This window comes from Archocentrus centrarchus, unplaced genomic scaffold (genome assembly GCF_007364275.1).
Source record: "Archocentrus centrarchus isolate MPI-CPG fArcCen1 unplaced genomic scaffold, fArcCen1 scaffold_40_ctg1, whole genome shotgun sequence".
Classification (NCBI taxonomy): domain Eukaryota; kingdom Metazoa; phylum Chordata; class Actinopteri; order Cichliformes; family Cichlidae; genus Archocentrus; species Archocentrus centrarchus.
Window position 1 is genome coordinate 220765 of NW_022060266.1, and position 16691 is coordinate 237455.

General features: G+C 42.8%; 1 protein-coding gene across 1 annotated transcript in view; it reads right to left on the reverse strand.

Moving 5' to 3' along the window:
* LOC115776877 (aldehyde dehydrogenase, mitochondrial-like) overlaps positions 1 to 16691 on the reverse strand; it is a 59712-nt gene that overhangs the window by 10372 nt on the left and 32649 nt on the right. Inside the window, exons 8-12 of the mRNA XM_030724666.1 lie at positions 11078 to 11180; positions 8347 to 8531; positions 8053 to 8217; positions 3863 to 4020; positions 3211 to 3325 (exon numbers count right to left, since the gene is read on the reverse strand). Coding sequence (XP_030580526.1) covers positions 3211 to 3325; positions 3863 to 4020; positions 8053 to 8217; positions 8347 to 8531; positions 11078 to 11180 — 726 coding nt within the window. The remainder of the gene's footprint in view (positions 1 to 3210; positions 3326 to 3862; positions 4021 to 8052; positions 8218 to 8346; positions 8532 to 11077; positions 11181 to 16691) is intronic.

Below are 16691 nucleotides of genomic sequence, written 5' to 3' on the forward strand. Positions count from 1 at the left end.
TTAAAAAGTATTGGTATCAGTATCGGTGATAATGGCCCTGTGTTTACTTTACATAGGATCGATACCAAATCTAGAAGTATTGCATACCACTACATTGAGCAACATACAAGAGGAGTGATTGACAGTGCTAAGACCCTCCTCCTGGCTCTGATTGGTTGTTTTTGACTGGGAGCTTTTCAGGGAGGAGGTGGAGGAGCTCCATTTTTTTCACAGATTATCGGTTTCATACTGTCGTGACATGGTGACAGTTTTAACAAATATGTAAAAACCAGATTTTTTATAAAAGTTACATCCTGCAGCTTTAATCTGTATAAGATTAAAGGCTTTAGTTCTTACTGTCGATGAGTGTTTGCCATTTTTTCAGTTTTACACATTTAGCTATGTGGTTTTGAAAAAGCTCCCATTTTTACAAAGATTGTTGGTTTAAAAACAACACAACTTTATGCACTGTTTGTGGAAGGTGGAGAAAAGTTAAGACTATTGTGATGAACTGTGAATAATTGTTTTACATTGGTTATATTTATTTGAGCTGTGAGTGTTTAATATCAGGATGATTTTATGGGAATGTGGATCTTTCAGATCAATTTGAGAAGTGATTTTGATCATGTTTCACATTTTACTGGGTCATGTAGCATCAGGCACTGGTCTTGGTCTTGTCTCGGTCTCGCCCTCCCTCGGTCTTGGTCTCGACTGGTCTTGGACCCTAAAAGTCTTGGTCTTGTCTCAGTCTCGGGTTAGGTGGTCTTGACTACAACACTACCGAGGTGCCCTTTCTTGTGCTGCAAATACGTTTTACGGTCCAAACCAAACTACTGCAGCATCTGTGTGCAGCACAGAGGGAAACACAGACAGCGATTAGAGCAAGACGACAAGTACGTACTTTGTGTCCTTTTATCTGTGATATGAACTGACACAAAGCCGCAAGTTCAGCCTTAGAGCCCAACCTAATTCACAGCCGTGAAAATCGCTTCGCTTTTCTCCTGTAATACACATGTAATATGGTAGAAAACTTGATGTTGAGACGGCAGAGTCATGCCCTTCTACTGCTTGTGTCATGCGTTCTTGGTTCCAGACCAGCTAGCTTGTGGTGCTGGAGCTGAACCTGTTTTTCGGCCGAGCACCGAGTGCGTTCACGATGGAAAACTGATGAAACACTGGCATCGGCACCCGTCAATGGAAAAAGGGCCTGAGAGTGCACCTTGGATGGTTCAGTGGAGAACATCTGGTTCATTCTCCTGGCTTCTTTGTCTCTGGTATACCTCTTCAAGCCGGTAGTGAAAGCTGTGAATCGTTGCTTGGCAGTTTCTAAGGCCTCAGGTATGGGCAGCTTGTTGTACTTCTTAGGCACCCCTTTCTTCATCACACCTTTCTGCACCTCTGATAGCTGACTAACCTCCTTCTGTGCTGCCTTGATCTTAGTCTACAGGTGTCTTTTCCATGGAGGGTACTGCTCCTTATGACTGTTCATCTTTCAGCCAAGCATGTCAAGGATCACTGTTGCCATGGTACATATCAACTCATTGGTTTCTGTAATGGTTGAATTTAGGGATGTGTGTGACTAGTTGACTAATTTTTGCTATTGTCACTAGTTGGTACCAGACATGCTAGCCGGTTAGCCTAATTAAGACTGCCCAATGCTGGTAAATAATGTCCTGAATATTATGCAGCCATCTGCCACCAGATTGAGCTGCAGCCCTGACATCGTTATAGAAAAATGACATAACTCTGTTAATCTTGGCCTGCTATTTTTATTAGGTCTAATAGTGTTAGTTATTTTTGAAGCTTTACAATGTAACCCGAGAGCAGGAGCATAGAGGGTAAAACACAGGAGGGAAAAAATTCCCAGCATTTTATTTTCTGTTGGCCAGCACAGCATGTAAAACACTGGGACACGACCAAAAGGTAATTAACACATGCAACGCACCTGCACAACCATAAATGCCGGCAACAACATCAGCCAATTACGTAGGTTATGTTGTATCTTTAAACAGACCCAGAGGCTGGGAGAGAGGGAGGTCTGGGTTTCACTGCTCAGGCTGCAGCTGTGTGAGCCCGGATAAGTGGAAGAAAATGGATGGTTGTTTGTATTGTGTTGTTTTGATGTGTGTCATGAATTGTAGAACAATGAGCATCTTTCATAATGTGTGGCACAATGCCCCACTTTCAGAGGGTACCACACGTAGTCTTGGTAGTCAGCTTTGAGGTGTTCAGGATTCCAACTTAGCTATGATCTAATTTTTCAGGTCAGCTGCTCTGATAGTTAACACACCAGTTATTATTGGGGCTTGGTACCCGATATCGGAGTGTGGGGATGATGAAATCTCCCCCTGACCTGTTGTCTAGGCTTCCCCTTCCCATAGTATTTGTGTTGTACTTCGTCGATCTCTAGCTGTGATAGCAGTTGCCTCTTTTGGATGTTCAAACACTGAGCTACACGTTGTTTCGATGTCAGTCTGGGATGTTGGGAGTGGAAGGATCCATATGTCCCACACACTCTTCATGTAACCCCTTTCACTGGGATTACACGTGTAGTAGCATTCCAACAGATCCCAATTTTCATCTCATGTCCACTCACGTTGTGTCCTCCCAGTTCCAGTAGCCCACTTATCGTCAGTATGCCCTGGTTCCTCAACACCTGATGCAGACCTTGTTAACCCAGGCAATGTCCGACCCGGTATGGTAAATAACATTCATACAACTTCTTGTGCTTTCTATCTAACATTCACATACATTCATACTCTGACGGTTGCACTGGAGAGCAACTTGGGGTTCAGTATCTTGCCCAAGGATACTTTGGTGTGGAAACTGGAACAATCAGGGATCGAACCAACAACCTTCCGATTAGTAGGTTACCTGCTACCTGCCCCCCCCCCCCCCAAACACACACACACTCACACACACACACTTTTATGATTTTATGAGTTTCCTGATGATATCGTTAATCCAAGGACAAGCCTTTCCTCTTATAAGAGAAATGAAATAAAAGCACATATCCTGTCAGTCAGACACTCACTCTCCTGAATCAAGCTCTAAGTGCTCAGAATAATGGCAAAAACTAATGATAACCTTGCTCATGATTGCCACCTTGAAGATTCTATATCTCAGCAAGTGCTTTAGTTTTGCATACCAACAAGGAGCTACTTGTTCAGAGTCCTTAAGGTGCATCTGATAAGCATCAAGCATACCTGTGATTGGATATTTTGTAATTACCGTTTTAACTTCAGTGTAGTTGTCCAGACCGTACTGCCCCAGCTCTCTGCCTATACCTGAAGCCTTGTAGCCTCCAAATGGTGCCTGAGCCCCAAACACATCATAACAATTAATCCTGCAAAAGAACACAAGAAACACAACGACTTTAACATTAACCTGAATGAATAAATGAAGCACAGCAACATACTGGGGACATACTCAGTGTAAATCCTACCAGTGATGACATGTATACCAGCATGCTGTCCTTCAACAGCTTGATGTCTAAGTGTCCAGAAAATGATGTGGGGCTACATAGAAATTGGAAAGCATTCTGGAAAAACCTGGTCTTATTATAGGAGAGTCAGTATCCATCCCTCTTTGAATGATAGACTACTCATTTCTAGAAATACACCCAAATGTAGTAAAACTATCCAAAACATGACGTATGCCAGAGGTGAGACCAGGAAGCAGAGTGGAGAACTGGCTGATGTGTTGCTTTGTGAGCTCAGCTGTCCTTCTTCTGACTACCATCCCAACGTGCCTTTCAAGACAGAGGAGTCTCAAGTCCATCCATTGTATTGTGACGGGCTCTCAGTGCAGACACTCAAACACATTTGTGCGCTCCCTAAGTGAAATGTTACCACATTAATATTTTTATCAATATCTCTCTTACCAGACTGTACCAGCACGAAGTCCACTAGACACGTAGTTGGCCTTATCGATGTCTTTAGTAAACACTGCAGCTGCAAGACCATATTTTGTATCGTTGGCTCTTGTCACTACCTCCTCAAGGGTTTTAAACTTCAAAATCTGCATCACTGGACCAAAAATCTGCAAGACAATACACAACAGAAAAGAAACCAAAAAATAAACGTCATTCAGAATGACCTCTATTTAAAATAACAGACAAAAATCAACATCAACAACCCACAATGGCCCAAAACGTCTGATATGTGGTGATGCATGTTAAACCAGTAAACTGCAGCTCTCTCATAGCCCTCACTTTAAACTTGTATATGAACCTGCACGTCAACTTAACAGAGCAAGATTTCTCATCAATTTACAAGAGACTCAGGCACCAGAAACGTATCCAGCATCAGTTTGGGTTGTACGTTCAGAGACTAGACCAACCAACAAGGCTTTAGTGTGAGGAAACAGCTTAGACAAATCTGTGTCTGTTATCTGTACAGTTGTGGCCAAAAGCTTTGGCAGTGACACAAAGTTTATTTTTCATAAACTCCGCTGCTTTAGTTTTTGTTTAGGTTTTTTTCCTCATTTATCTATTTTATAGTGAAGAACAATCATAAGGATTTCAAACATTTCAAACCATTGTATTTACAAATAAATATAAATGTAGACGTGTCACTGCCAAAACAAACTTTGTGCCACAGCCAAAACTTCTGGCTGTATTTCCAACTGGCTGAAAAATTCTTCCATATTTGGACCAATTTTACATGGAAATGGATGGGCATTCATATAAAGCTTTTCTGGTCTTACTCACCACTGAAGGCACGTTTACATTACAAGGCAAATTTATGCATTCATACAGGAGTTTATTCATCTTGTATAAACATCTAAGGGCAATTTGGAATCCCTCTCCCAGGGGGCTTTCAGTACAGAACGTACGACTCGGGATGGGGGGCTCCCCTCTTGGTACTGACCGAATGTACTGAACACCCACTTGCTAATGCTAGAGGCCGCAGCGCCAGCTGTTACCCTAGCGATCTGCTCTGGTAGCTAACTGAAATTCTCAGCCTCAGCAATCTGCGGCACCTCAGAAGGCGCAGCGCTGAGCGATCAACCACTGGCTAAGACCCTGCATTTCTATCAGGCTGTCCTAAAAGCTCCCCGAAAAGCCTTCAGTTGAAGCTACAGTACTAACAAGGACTAGAAAGAGAGCAGATTTCTCCCATATTTGCTTCTAGGGCTGGATCAGGTGTCCCTGAACCATCCCTTAGTTATGCTGCAATAGGCTGCTGGGGGGACTCCCATGATGCACTGAGTGTTTCTTTTCATTCACCTCTTTTACTCTGTTTACACCCCACTCTGTATTTAATCATTAGTTATTATTAATCTCTGTCTCTCCCCTCTCAGCAGATGACTGCCCCTCCCTGAGCCTGGTTCTGCTGGAGGTTTCTTCCTGTTAAAAGGCCCCACTTATCTGTTCACTGCTGCCTGCTCCTCAATTTTATTTACATCTTAGACATTGAGGGCATTGGGAGGGGTGGTGTGGATGGGTGCTCTTACTCAGTGCTCATGTTACATCTGTCCCTCCAATTTTAATAGCACTGTAGCTTTAACACAGCCATACACATAAGCGCTTTGAGTGCTCTGATTGAGTAGAAAAGCGCTATATAAGAACTAATCCATTTTACACATTCTTCCCACTACATACACTCACATCACCCCAATCACATTGAGTTGGAGGAGGTGGTGTGAAGATCGACTAGATAAGGAGGGGGCGAGGTTGTGGATGGCCTTAAATGTGAACAGGAGGATTTTGAACTGAATTCTAAACTTAACTAGAAGCCAGTGGAGCTGCTGTAGGACTGGGGTGACGTGGTGAAATGAGGGGGTTCTGGTGATAATGCGAGTGGCTGGTTTTGAACTATTTAAAGCCTCTGGAGGGATTTGTGAGGGAGGCCAATTAAAAGGGAATTACAAGTCAGTACGGGAGGTAACGAGACTATGAACAAGGATGGAGGTGGTATGCGAGGAGAAGGAGAAAGACTTAAGCTGGATGAACTGAGTGCGGCCTATGAGATAAGAACAAAACCAGTCAAGAGGGGTGTGGGTGATGCCAATAAAAGACAATCGATTCAGGAGGATGTTGTGGGAGATGGTGTCAAAGATGGGCCATGGTGCTTTAGTCAGGGAGAGATGGAGTGAAACACTGAATGAGAGCAAGAGATGATCTGTAAAAGGAAGTTCGTCAGCAGACCAGCTGGTAGGGGTGAGGCCAGAGCAACAAATTAGGTCCAGAGTGTGTCCTTCGGTGTGAGGAGGGAAATTGGTGAACTGATAAAAGAAGAAGATTAATAATGTCAATGTGAATATTGAAGTCCCCTAGCAATATTCCATTTGGTGAGAGAGCCGACAGACGAGAGAGGAGAGCAGCAAAATCATCCAGGAAGTCACTGTGTGACTTTGGGGGGCAGTAAACTGTGGCAGTGATGGTGGGAGTGGGTCCAGACAGTTTACAGGCACTACACTCGAACGAGCTGACGGGGGGTACGGACACAAGGAGGACTTTCCACCTCTCGTAATGAATTATCGCAAGACCACCTCCGCAACCTGAGCCATGGGGTTGACAGATATAAACAAAGCCAGGAGGGGCGGAGTCGTTAAGTTGAGAAAAGCCCATGGGTTGTTGTCAGGTTTCAGTCAAACAGAGAAAATCAAACTTACAGTCAGTGAGGAGATCCTGGGTGAGATGTCCTTTGTTTGAGAGTGAACGGATGTTAAGCAGACCGAAGGGCTGGCTAAGGTGGAGATCAGCAGACCGGGGGACATTCCTGCGAGGTCGACGAGTGGTGGACCAGATGGAGTGTATGGATTTTGACGTGTCGAGCTGGAAATTCCGATCTCTGGGTGGAGACGCAGCGTCGCCGGCGGTGATTCGTACAGGTGCCAGCTCAGCAGCCGTATACTGAAGGAGACTTTGACAGTGGTTGAATGATAAGAGTCCAGGCAAGGGCAGACCAGATGCAGATCGGGCTGGCCCACATTATGCGGTAGGTGAGGTCAAGGAACAGGTTAGTCTCTGGTGGCCAAGCCAATGCTAGCCCGACTGAGCAGAGACACAGCGAGATGATAACTGGAATGATGGGTACAGAAGTTCATTTGGCCAGAAAACGCAAACCATCGTCCAAAAAAAAAAACCCCAAAAAACTTCAAAACACCAAAAAGTTTACACCGGTAAGCAGCGGCAGCAAGATGCACCAGCGTCCACTTAACAGGAAGTCAGTCAATCTAATTAACAGAATAATAACAACTTACAATATAAAGCAGCTTGAGGAAACTGTTTGTTTGTGGCCGGTGCTTGCAGGGAAAATGTTTGGAGTTCTGCCAAAAGAGTTCTTCCTTGGTCAACTGAATGCTGTGTTTCAAACTGGACAGTGGGTTCCACCTTCTCCCATTTTACAAACAGCAAAGGCTGCAGTGCTACTGGAACACTCCAAGCTTTTAATATGGATTAGCTGTCCTGATCTATAACCAGAAACATTTTGATTTGGCAGACTAAGGGTGAAGTGGCAATTCTGGGTCCTGATGGCCTAAAGAGAAAGTTCCATAACTCTGTCCATAAAAATCACACCTGACTTTTGTCCCCTTATGGTCATATAGTTGTGTGCCCCTCGACTACTCTACAGCAGCTACTATATTTAATATGTACCATGGAAGTCCCTTTACTTGTGTCTTTCTAAAGAATGTCCAATCAATTTGCCACAGGATGACTAACTCTGACCTGTACTGATCTCAAGGATGGATCTGACCACAACTCAATGCAAGTGACAGCAAAAGAGCTGTATACTTTGTAAATAAGAGATTTTATATTTAACAAACATATTAAATTTGCATTAAGAGTTAGAGTACAATGAAAAAAGGAATTTATTACCACAATTAAATGTACAGAATAGCAACTGAACATTTGAAGCATTTAAATTCTGGACGGTCACAGCACGAAATTTTTTTGTTCCTTTAAAATGATTTTTATTCCATTTACACCAGCATCAGCTTCAATCAGCAACACTTTAGGTACTGAAAATGCATTCAGCAAAAAAGGAAATAAATACCATATAAAAAATGTGTATTGCTCTCCATTTGTTTGAACTGCTGAATAATAAATTATCCACACTATCCTACCTCCTCCCTGGCAATGGTCATGTTGTCCTGGACGTCTCCAAACACTGTAGGCTGGATGAAATATCCTTTGTCTGCAGCCACTCCTCCTCCACACATCAGCTTGGCTCCTTCTCTCTTCCCACTGCTGATGTAGCCCAGAATCTTGCTGAACTGCTCCTGATCTATCTGGAAAGTTCGTTATCACAGACAGGATGTCATCAGTTGTAAGTGAAGGTGCAAAGTACTCGGCTCTGCAGGAGTCCAGGTGCTGATTGAAAATAACTTACTGAGAGCAACAGCGCATGTATGTATTACCTGAGGTCCCTGCTCAGTCTTAAAGTTGAAAGGGTCTCCCACCACTCGTTTCTTAGCTCGCTCAACACTACGCTCCACAAACTCATCATAAATGTCAGCCTGGACGTAAGTTCGAGAGCCAGCACAGCAACACTGGCCTTGGTTGAAAAATAGAGCGAAATGGGACTGCTCCACAGCATCTTCCACTGAAACAGGAAGGAACATAAAAAGTTAATGTTCACAGCAAACAATGTTAAAATATGAACACTAACACTCTTGGACAACTCTCTGTCCATTGGTGGACATAAAAAGCACAAAGCAGCAGAAGGCGATTAGATGTTAGGTAGTCCAAATATAACCTGAAAAAAAGCCTGTGGCAGTTTGACAGCCAAACACAGTCAGCAATGCTGTTCTTTGCAAACCATTCGGCACAAATGTGTCCTTCAGGAAAAAGAAGAAAACCTCTTCTGCATCAGAATGAAGTTCCCTGATCATCTTCACACCTTTTGGCTTCATTCTTTTATTTTAAAGGACACACAGATCTAATTCCATAAAAGCAAATTCCAGAATTAAACATCATACGGTCTGGAAAAAAGAAACAAAAAACATCCCTACATTAGGATAATAATCCTCCATGGTTGCCAGCCTGCCAGCACACAGTGGCAGAGGTGCAGCTGCTACTGACTGAGATCAAATATTGTTTTCTGTTTGCTTTGTTCTTAATAACCTTGGTTATTTACAGACATACAATATATACAGCTACATAAGTAAAAGCAGGCCTGAACAACTTGTAATTTTCTCCTTGGAACACAACTGGCCTCCAATACTATTGTGAGGAATCTTGGAGTCATTTTTGACCAGGGAATGTATTTTAACTGCTTTCTGTCCTCTATGCAATATTAATCAAATTAGAAACATCCTGTCTCAGAGTGCTGCTGAAAAAACTCTTCCAAACTATAAATCCTCGTTATCAGGCTGTTTAAAGCTCCTTCAAAAGCCTTCAGTTGATCCAACATGAGCACTATCAGGGAGCAGAAACAGGGTTCATAATTCTCCATGATTATCCGATCATCATTGACTCCCTTTAAAATACGCAATAGAATTTGAAATCCTCACATCCAAATCCTTTAATGATCAATGATCAAGACTTCACATCACTCCAACAGAGCACTCTTTTCTCAGTCGGGGATAAAAGTTTTGACGGTACCATGAAGTTTGGATTTGGCCCTAAAAGCTGACACAGCAGGGGTGTGAAACTCAGTCACAGAACAGGCCAAACTTAAACAGTCTAAGGCGCAAATTCTTCAGATTAAAAACTGTGATGTGATATTAGCAAAAAGTCCAGAAATAAAAAGCTGTTTAGCTTCTCTGTTGGTGCTTTTCTGTGGGGCATTAATTCATCGATGTTTGGGGCTCTGAGCGGTGGAAGCTCTCAGGATGACGTGGTGCTGTGTGTCAGCGAGAAGCCTTCTTTGCGTGATTTTGTTCATCATCATCACAGAGAAAAGTTGTGCACACAGTTATGTGCTAGGACTGGGCGATATATTGTATTTTTAAGAAATATCGATATATTTTCATATGCGATATAAGATGAGACAATATCTGTGTGTACATACAGCCTTCGTACTGCAGCCGTTCATACGCTTTGGCATCGCCCGGACAGCCAAGAGTCCCTGGTTGCAGGCAAGAGGGCCCTGCCATACCACAGCTCCATAGCAGAAGTTGGTTTGTACCGTAAGTCACGTGACCTTAATAGCAGGAAGTGGGTCTTTTTCGTGTGTTCGTGATGAGGACACGTAGATGCTGCATTGAGCGGGTGGGCCCGTCGCTGTGATATGTCAGCACATATGTCTGTGGATTTACTGAGCTGGTTAGAACCTGCTGACTGAAGGATAGAGTTTTATTCAGTCAGTCTGTCACAGTACTGGATATACAGGAGTCTCTGGAGCTTGAAAAAGGCGACTGGACTTCTTTTTGTTTCTTGAAGACGTTTCACCTCTCATCCGAAAGGCTTCTTCAGTTCTCAACCAAATGGTGAGAACTGAAGAATATACAGGATATACAGGAGTACACACAGGAGGAAGTACTTTGGTGAAGTCTACTTCAGTGCAGACTGACTTTATAAAGAATCAGTCAGCCTTTTACTGTTTTTGCTCTGAATCTTTTCTGTTTATATTTTAATAGCACAGCTGTGAGTCTTTAGTTATGGAGGAAAAAAACAATTTATTTGAGGAGCATTATTATTTAAATATGCCAGTGGTTTATTTTTGAGCAATTTCTCATGTACATCTACAGCTGAATGTTAATAAAAGTGTCTGTGTGCATCTGGGACATGTAGCTTTGACTCAGAAGGGCCTTTTTGTTTATACCTTTGGAAAAAAAAAATTGAGATATTATTTTTGGTCCATATCACCCAGCCCTGGTATGTGCTACCAAACATGCAGAGCATTCGGGCAGCGTGTAGGCGGAGTTGGGCCTCATGTCAGGGATGAACTGGGTGAACTGTAGGGGCCCCACAGAGTCAGGCTTCGCCCTCAGTGTGCAGTTACAGTTCTGTCAGTTCCACCTGTGTGTTTGCCGGAGCTTTCTCCGCGTCAGCTGCAAATGGACTTCTGTTTGAGTGATTTGATGTTATATAAATAAAATTGAATTGAAAGTGGGCAAAGCACCGTGCAAACTCTGTGCATGTGTGTCCAGTTTATCAGCAAAAACACCTGAGTGTACGTCGTTTTCAGAGTAACACAATACATACTGTTAGCATCAGACAGGATGATATTAGGGCTCTTCCCTCCCAGCTCCAAGGTGACTTTCTTCAGGTTGCTGCTCCCTGAAGCCTGTTGGATTAGATGACCCACCTGATGGACAAACAAAGAAGGCAGAGTCGGTGATACGGTCAATTCAGCTATTTTATTGATGAATCAGAATCAGAATCAGAATCAGAAGGTTTTTATTGCCATATGGGTGAACAGGTTCACAGCATTAGGAAATTGCTGCGGTACTTCGTGCTTACAGAAAAAAAAACAAATAAGTATAAAAACTATAAGACAAGAAGAACTACTACTTATCAGCTAAGGCATTACAAGTCACAAGGCATTTGGAGTGAAAAATAAGGCTCCTCTGAAATGATTCCAGACACAATAAAATACATAAAAACAGAAATTACTTAATTTAAAAAAAAAAAAAAAAAAAGAGAGAGAGAGACCCTGACATACAATGGGCTTATGTGGAAGAGCCAAATGAAATAAAACACAATATAATACTTGCACTACTGTGAAAATGTCTTGAGCCACCCTTATTTCTTTATATTTTGCTGCCAGAGGCAGACTAGTTCTTTCTTTTTCTTCTTCCTGCTCTCAATGGAGACGGTCGCATCTTCTCTTCTACCCTGCTTGCTGAAAAAGCGCCTCTCTTACACATCGATCAAATAAGAAACAACATGGATCTGGCAAACTGGGCCCTAAACACCATGGATTGTATTTTCTCCACTATGAGATCGGGGAAAGGGGAGCCCACATGTCCTAGAGCAGGGGTCGGCAACATGCGGCTCATCCCGGCTTAAACTGCGGCTCTGTGCGGCTCGTGGAAGTAAATTATAAGTATCCAGTTGAAGTGCATTTTATTTTTGTCAGTTTGGTTTTTATTGTAGTTTTAAATTGGAACATTATTGTGATCTTGAAATATTAAAATAAAATAATTTTATTTATTTATTTTAGTTTCTCAATATATGCGTCACTCGCGGTAGCGTAGCCGCTACCGGCTTCCGCTAGTATTTGCGGCTCTCACTGTTTTGTTTTCCGTGGAAACCGGGTTCAAATGGCTCTTTCCGGATTACAGGTTGCCGACCCCTGTCCTAGTGGAACAGACACGTCCTGGATTCATGGGGCATGTGGAGACCTCTGTGTCTCTCAGCTCTGTGGGTCGAGGATGTGGAAGACGTCTACATATTCGGCTACTTGGTAACGGGACCTTTTCTGTTTGGGCTTGGAGGATACCTGATTTGCCGGGAAATTAAGAAAATCTGGGCAGCAGTTCGGCGTCTGCCGAGTCAGCAGAACCAGATGGATGGGCTATGCAGAGCTGTTCAGACTCAGACTCAGAGCCTGTTGGACCTGAGACACAAGCTGGATGTGTAGTCCAGCTGTGAACGTGCTCGCAGGTGAAAGGAATTAGATCTGGAGATAAAGTTCGGTTCTGCATAGTGAAGAAGACAGTAATTACAATTTGGACCATTGGATTTTACTGAATGGGTTCCCCAGTGAAACTGAAGGCTGCTGAAAAAATAACAAGCAGCCTGCTCCAAAACAACATCTGCATTATCAAGAATTCAGCTGCCTAGCCAGCCTTGAGGCTGGTAATCATATCTCTCCGGGTCAATGAGCACCAAACGCCCCCCCCATCCCAGCTGGCTCCATGACGCCCTGACCCTCTCGTCTCCGTTGGCACCCCGTCCCCCCCTTCCTACCCTAATATTGCTATCCTGGCTTTAAATGTGCGATATGCTTAGCTGAAGTGTTTTTTGTTTTTTTTTTGACCCTGGTACGGTGCTCACATATAAGCACCATACCATGGTGAATTTTTTTGAACCTAACTACCCTGTTGTGTTTTTTTTTTCTTTTCTTAAAGGTAGCGCTGTATAAAGGCTGCATGACCTCAGACACCTGTCTTCCATTCTTCCATGTTTGTTTTGTTGGTTGTACTTCTTGGATGGGTGTTCTGGAAAGTAATTTCATTGTATCTCTTGACGTATAACGACAATAAATTCTTCCTGAATTCTTCTTGAATTCTTGAACTAGTAATTAACTGGTAATTTTTTTTAAGGGATCGTTCACAATTATCAGCATTTTCCAAAGGGTACAAATCGTACACTGGGGGGAGGGGGTTAACACCCAACGTACATTTTTCAGATAGTTGGACAATGTTCAGAACTCTGTAATTTGAGCGCTGCCGCCAGACTGCCAATGCCCGAGGCGTTCACTCGTACACCACTGCACTACTGTGTGGTCTGCAGCGTTATGGCCTCCTGTCTGGTATCAGTTCAAAGGCCTCATTGAATTCTCTAAAATAGGCCATCATCAATCCACAAAGTGACTCTACTGACAATATTAGACAGGAACAAGCTGTGAGTGCAGCACAGCAGGTGTGGAAAGCAGCCAAAGCCACTGGAGATAAATTCAACAAGAAGCATGGTATGTACATTAATTCTATGCTGGCCCGTATATTTGTGTGTAATCTGGTGACGGGCGGCCGTCGGCTGTCTCAGAAATCACTAGGAGTCACTAAAGGAGGATTCAAGATCGGGAGGGGGGGGGGGTTGGTTGGTTGGTCCCCCTCAGTGCCGTAGCGAGATCCGGGCGATGCCATAGCTTTCAAAGGACCGCAGTACAAGCGCTGCATATACACAAAACACGGCGACAGCCAAAAGGTGATTTCCGATTTTTTTTTTTTTTTTAATATATCATCTTTGCTTATGTCGGTAAATAGATTGTGGTACACAGGATTTATGAAGGGCTTCTATATAAAATGAAGAAATGACTTGTTTTTCAAATATATTTATGATTCTGCATTATTGTATCTAATCAATCCAGTACTTTTTGGCTGCTCTTTATAGGACTGTAATGTTATATTTCTTACAATTTCTGCAGCCCTCTGGGCAGACCTCTCGGGGAAAAAAAAAGACATTTTTAATGTTAGTGATAATTTTTACCCTCATTAATAAAGAATACATGAAAGTCACTTTGCCAAGAAGTGATTGCAGCTTCTAACGTGACACAAATGTTCTTTATGAGTCAAAATGAGTTGATTTCATTCATAAGAGCTGATGTTTGAGATATGCTTGACAGATTATAGGTCAACAAGTCATTTATAACAATATAAATACAGCAATAACTTTTTGGCAAATACTGGAAACATTTTTGACACAGGGCCGGCTGTTCAGATGATAAATTGCTCCAATGAAAAAGAGTACTCTTTGTAGACTTTGGAAAATGTTGATAATTGTAAATGACCCTGAAGTGGTCTTGAAGAAAAACACTGAACTATGAATCATTCAAGGATAAAAGACCTGAAGCTCAAAGGATAAATAAACCAGCGCATACATGGTAGATGGACTTTACTACTCCAGCTGAGTACTCAAAGCACTTCATACAACACATTCACACCAGCACTTTTTTCTATCCAACATTCACACTCTGACAGTTGCAGCAGACAACAAACCGGGGTTCAATATATTGCCCAAGGATACTATGGCACAAAGACTGGAGCAGCCAGGAATCGAACCACCAACCTTCCGATTAGTAGATGACCTGGTTTTGAGGAGGATTTTGTTATGTCTAAGGGTTCAGTTTTTTCTTTCTCATGCTTTATATGTTTGACCTCTTGACCCTGCACGTAGTGGAGATGCAGGTATGCAGGACCTCCCTAACAGAGGGAGTCCTGGTTTCTGTCCTGGTACCTCCGTCCCCAACGCCAGTGAGACCTGTTTGTCCAAACTCCTCCATACATCTCTCTGAACTGTATGTGACCTGTATGGGATGACTAGAAGGGGCTGAACAACGTAATGTGATGCTCTAAGATGTTGTATAAGTGCGGACTGTGTCTCTGAATTCCTCACTGCGTCGCTGCGTGCTCTGAATTGACCAAATTCCTTCTTGCAAGGATACATTTTCTACAGACAGCTCTGGCAGTAGAGTCTTTATTCAGTGTACTAAAATTTCCACAACACCTACTCTACCTCCTGAGCCACACCCCCACTTAACAACAATGCATTTTAAACTGTATCCTTAAGCACTTTGTTACTAGCAGCCTGGCACAGAAACACACCATCTGTTCCCGTCGCTTTAGCCGGATGTATGAATCTAACAGAAGAGTTTTCCACAGTACAGAATGGATGCAGGCCTGTGTGTGTGGGAGATGGGGAAGCTGAGAGCATCAGCTTTTTCTGGTTTGTGCACGCGCAATGTGGATAAACCACTCTGCCTTCACTGCTCTGAGATCAGTTATGATCTGCACGCTGTGTGGAGATATTATCAAGTAAACAAGCTTCTGAGATTTATCATCTTAACAGATATCTTTCTCTTCCTGATTACCTGGGCCAACATGCACACTGTAGAAGTGTTAGAGTGCAGGACAAAAACATTTTAATCACATCAGCAAAGAAAGCCTTGATGATGAACAGGAGACGTCCGCTCCTGCCGCACTCAGCTGAATAAAGCAGGTAAGCTGAACAGGTGCAGGGTGACCAGCACCATCACATTAGCATGGATGTGAAATCACTGGCTGGAGTTTAAACAGCTCATTTGCTAAAACACCACCTTCAATTTTTGTTAAGATTTTTCATCTCCCCTGTAAATATTAGTATCACAGTGCTCAGACCTTTTAATACACATTTTTGTTGATATATTTTCATTTACTTTTTTAAAGATCGAGATGTAGTTCTGTGTTTCTGAGCTCATTAACAGCTGTTAATTTAGAGACATGTGGTCCTCACAGGACAGCCACTATGAGCTGATTTTATTAACTATGATGCATTACTGGAGATCTGCAGCAGTCATACTGATCTATACAACATGCTGAGGAACATTTTTCTGCACATTACTTTTAGTTTTGATGCTTTATGTACAGTTTAACAGGAGTTCACAGTTTATGCTTAGTGGTGTGTTTTGATAGTGTGGCATTCCCACTTTTACTAAAGAATGAGTCTGAGAAATGTAAACACTGTCAGTGAATGTAAATATTCTGAAGTAAAAATATTTAGAATTCTTCAGCCTGGAAGGAGTGGAGACAGCAGAAGACGTCCAGAAAGAGTGCAGTAAGCTGCAGGAAGCTATCAGCATTTATAAAAGAGCAAAAGACGAGCAGCGTGTATGTTTATGATGATTCTGCAAAAGTCACTGTATGCCAAAAGTCTTGAGCCTGCCCACGTTCTTCATATTTTGCTAGCAAAATGGGAAATTGGTGCAGAGATTTATTGAAACATGCAAACATAAATGAAAATGCAGTACATGAGGCAAAAACTAACAAGCTTTAAAGTCAGTATTTGGTGTGACCTCCTTCATTCTTCAGCACAGCCTGAAGCCTCTGAGCAGCTTCCTCAGCAGTCTGCAGGAACGGTTCTCCAGGCTTCCTGAAGGACACTCAAAGCTCTTCTTTGGATGTTTCTGCCTTTGGTTCCGTTCCCTGTCAGGATGATCCCACACTGCTGCAGGAAAGCTGAGTTCTGTGGAGGCCGATCCATGACTGTCATTGTGTTTCTTTCCAAGTGTGCTTTCACTGCATTGGCAGAGTGTCTGGGATCATTGTCATGCTGCAAAAATAAGCCGTTACGAGATGCTGTCCAGATTGTATGGTAGATCAGAATGTGATAGTAC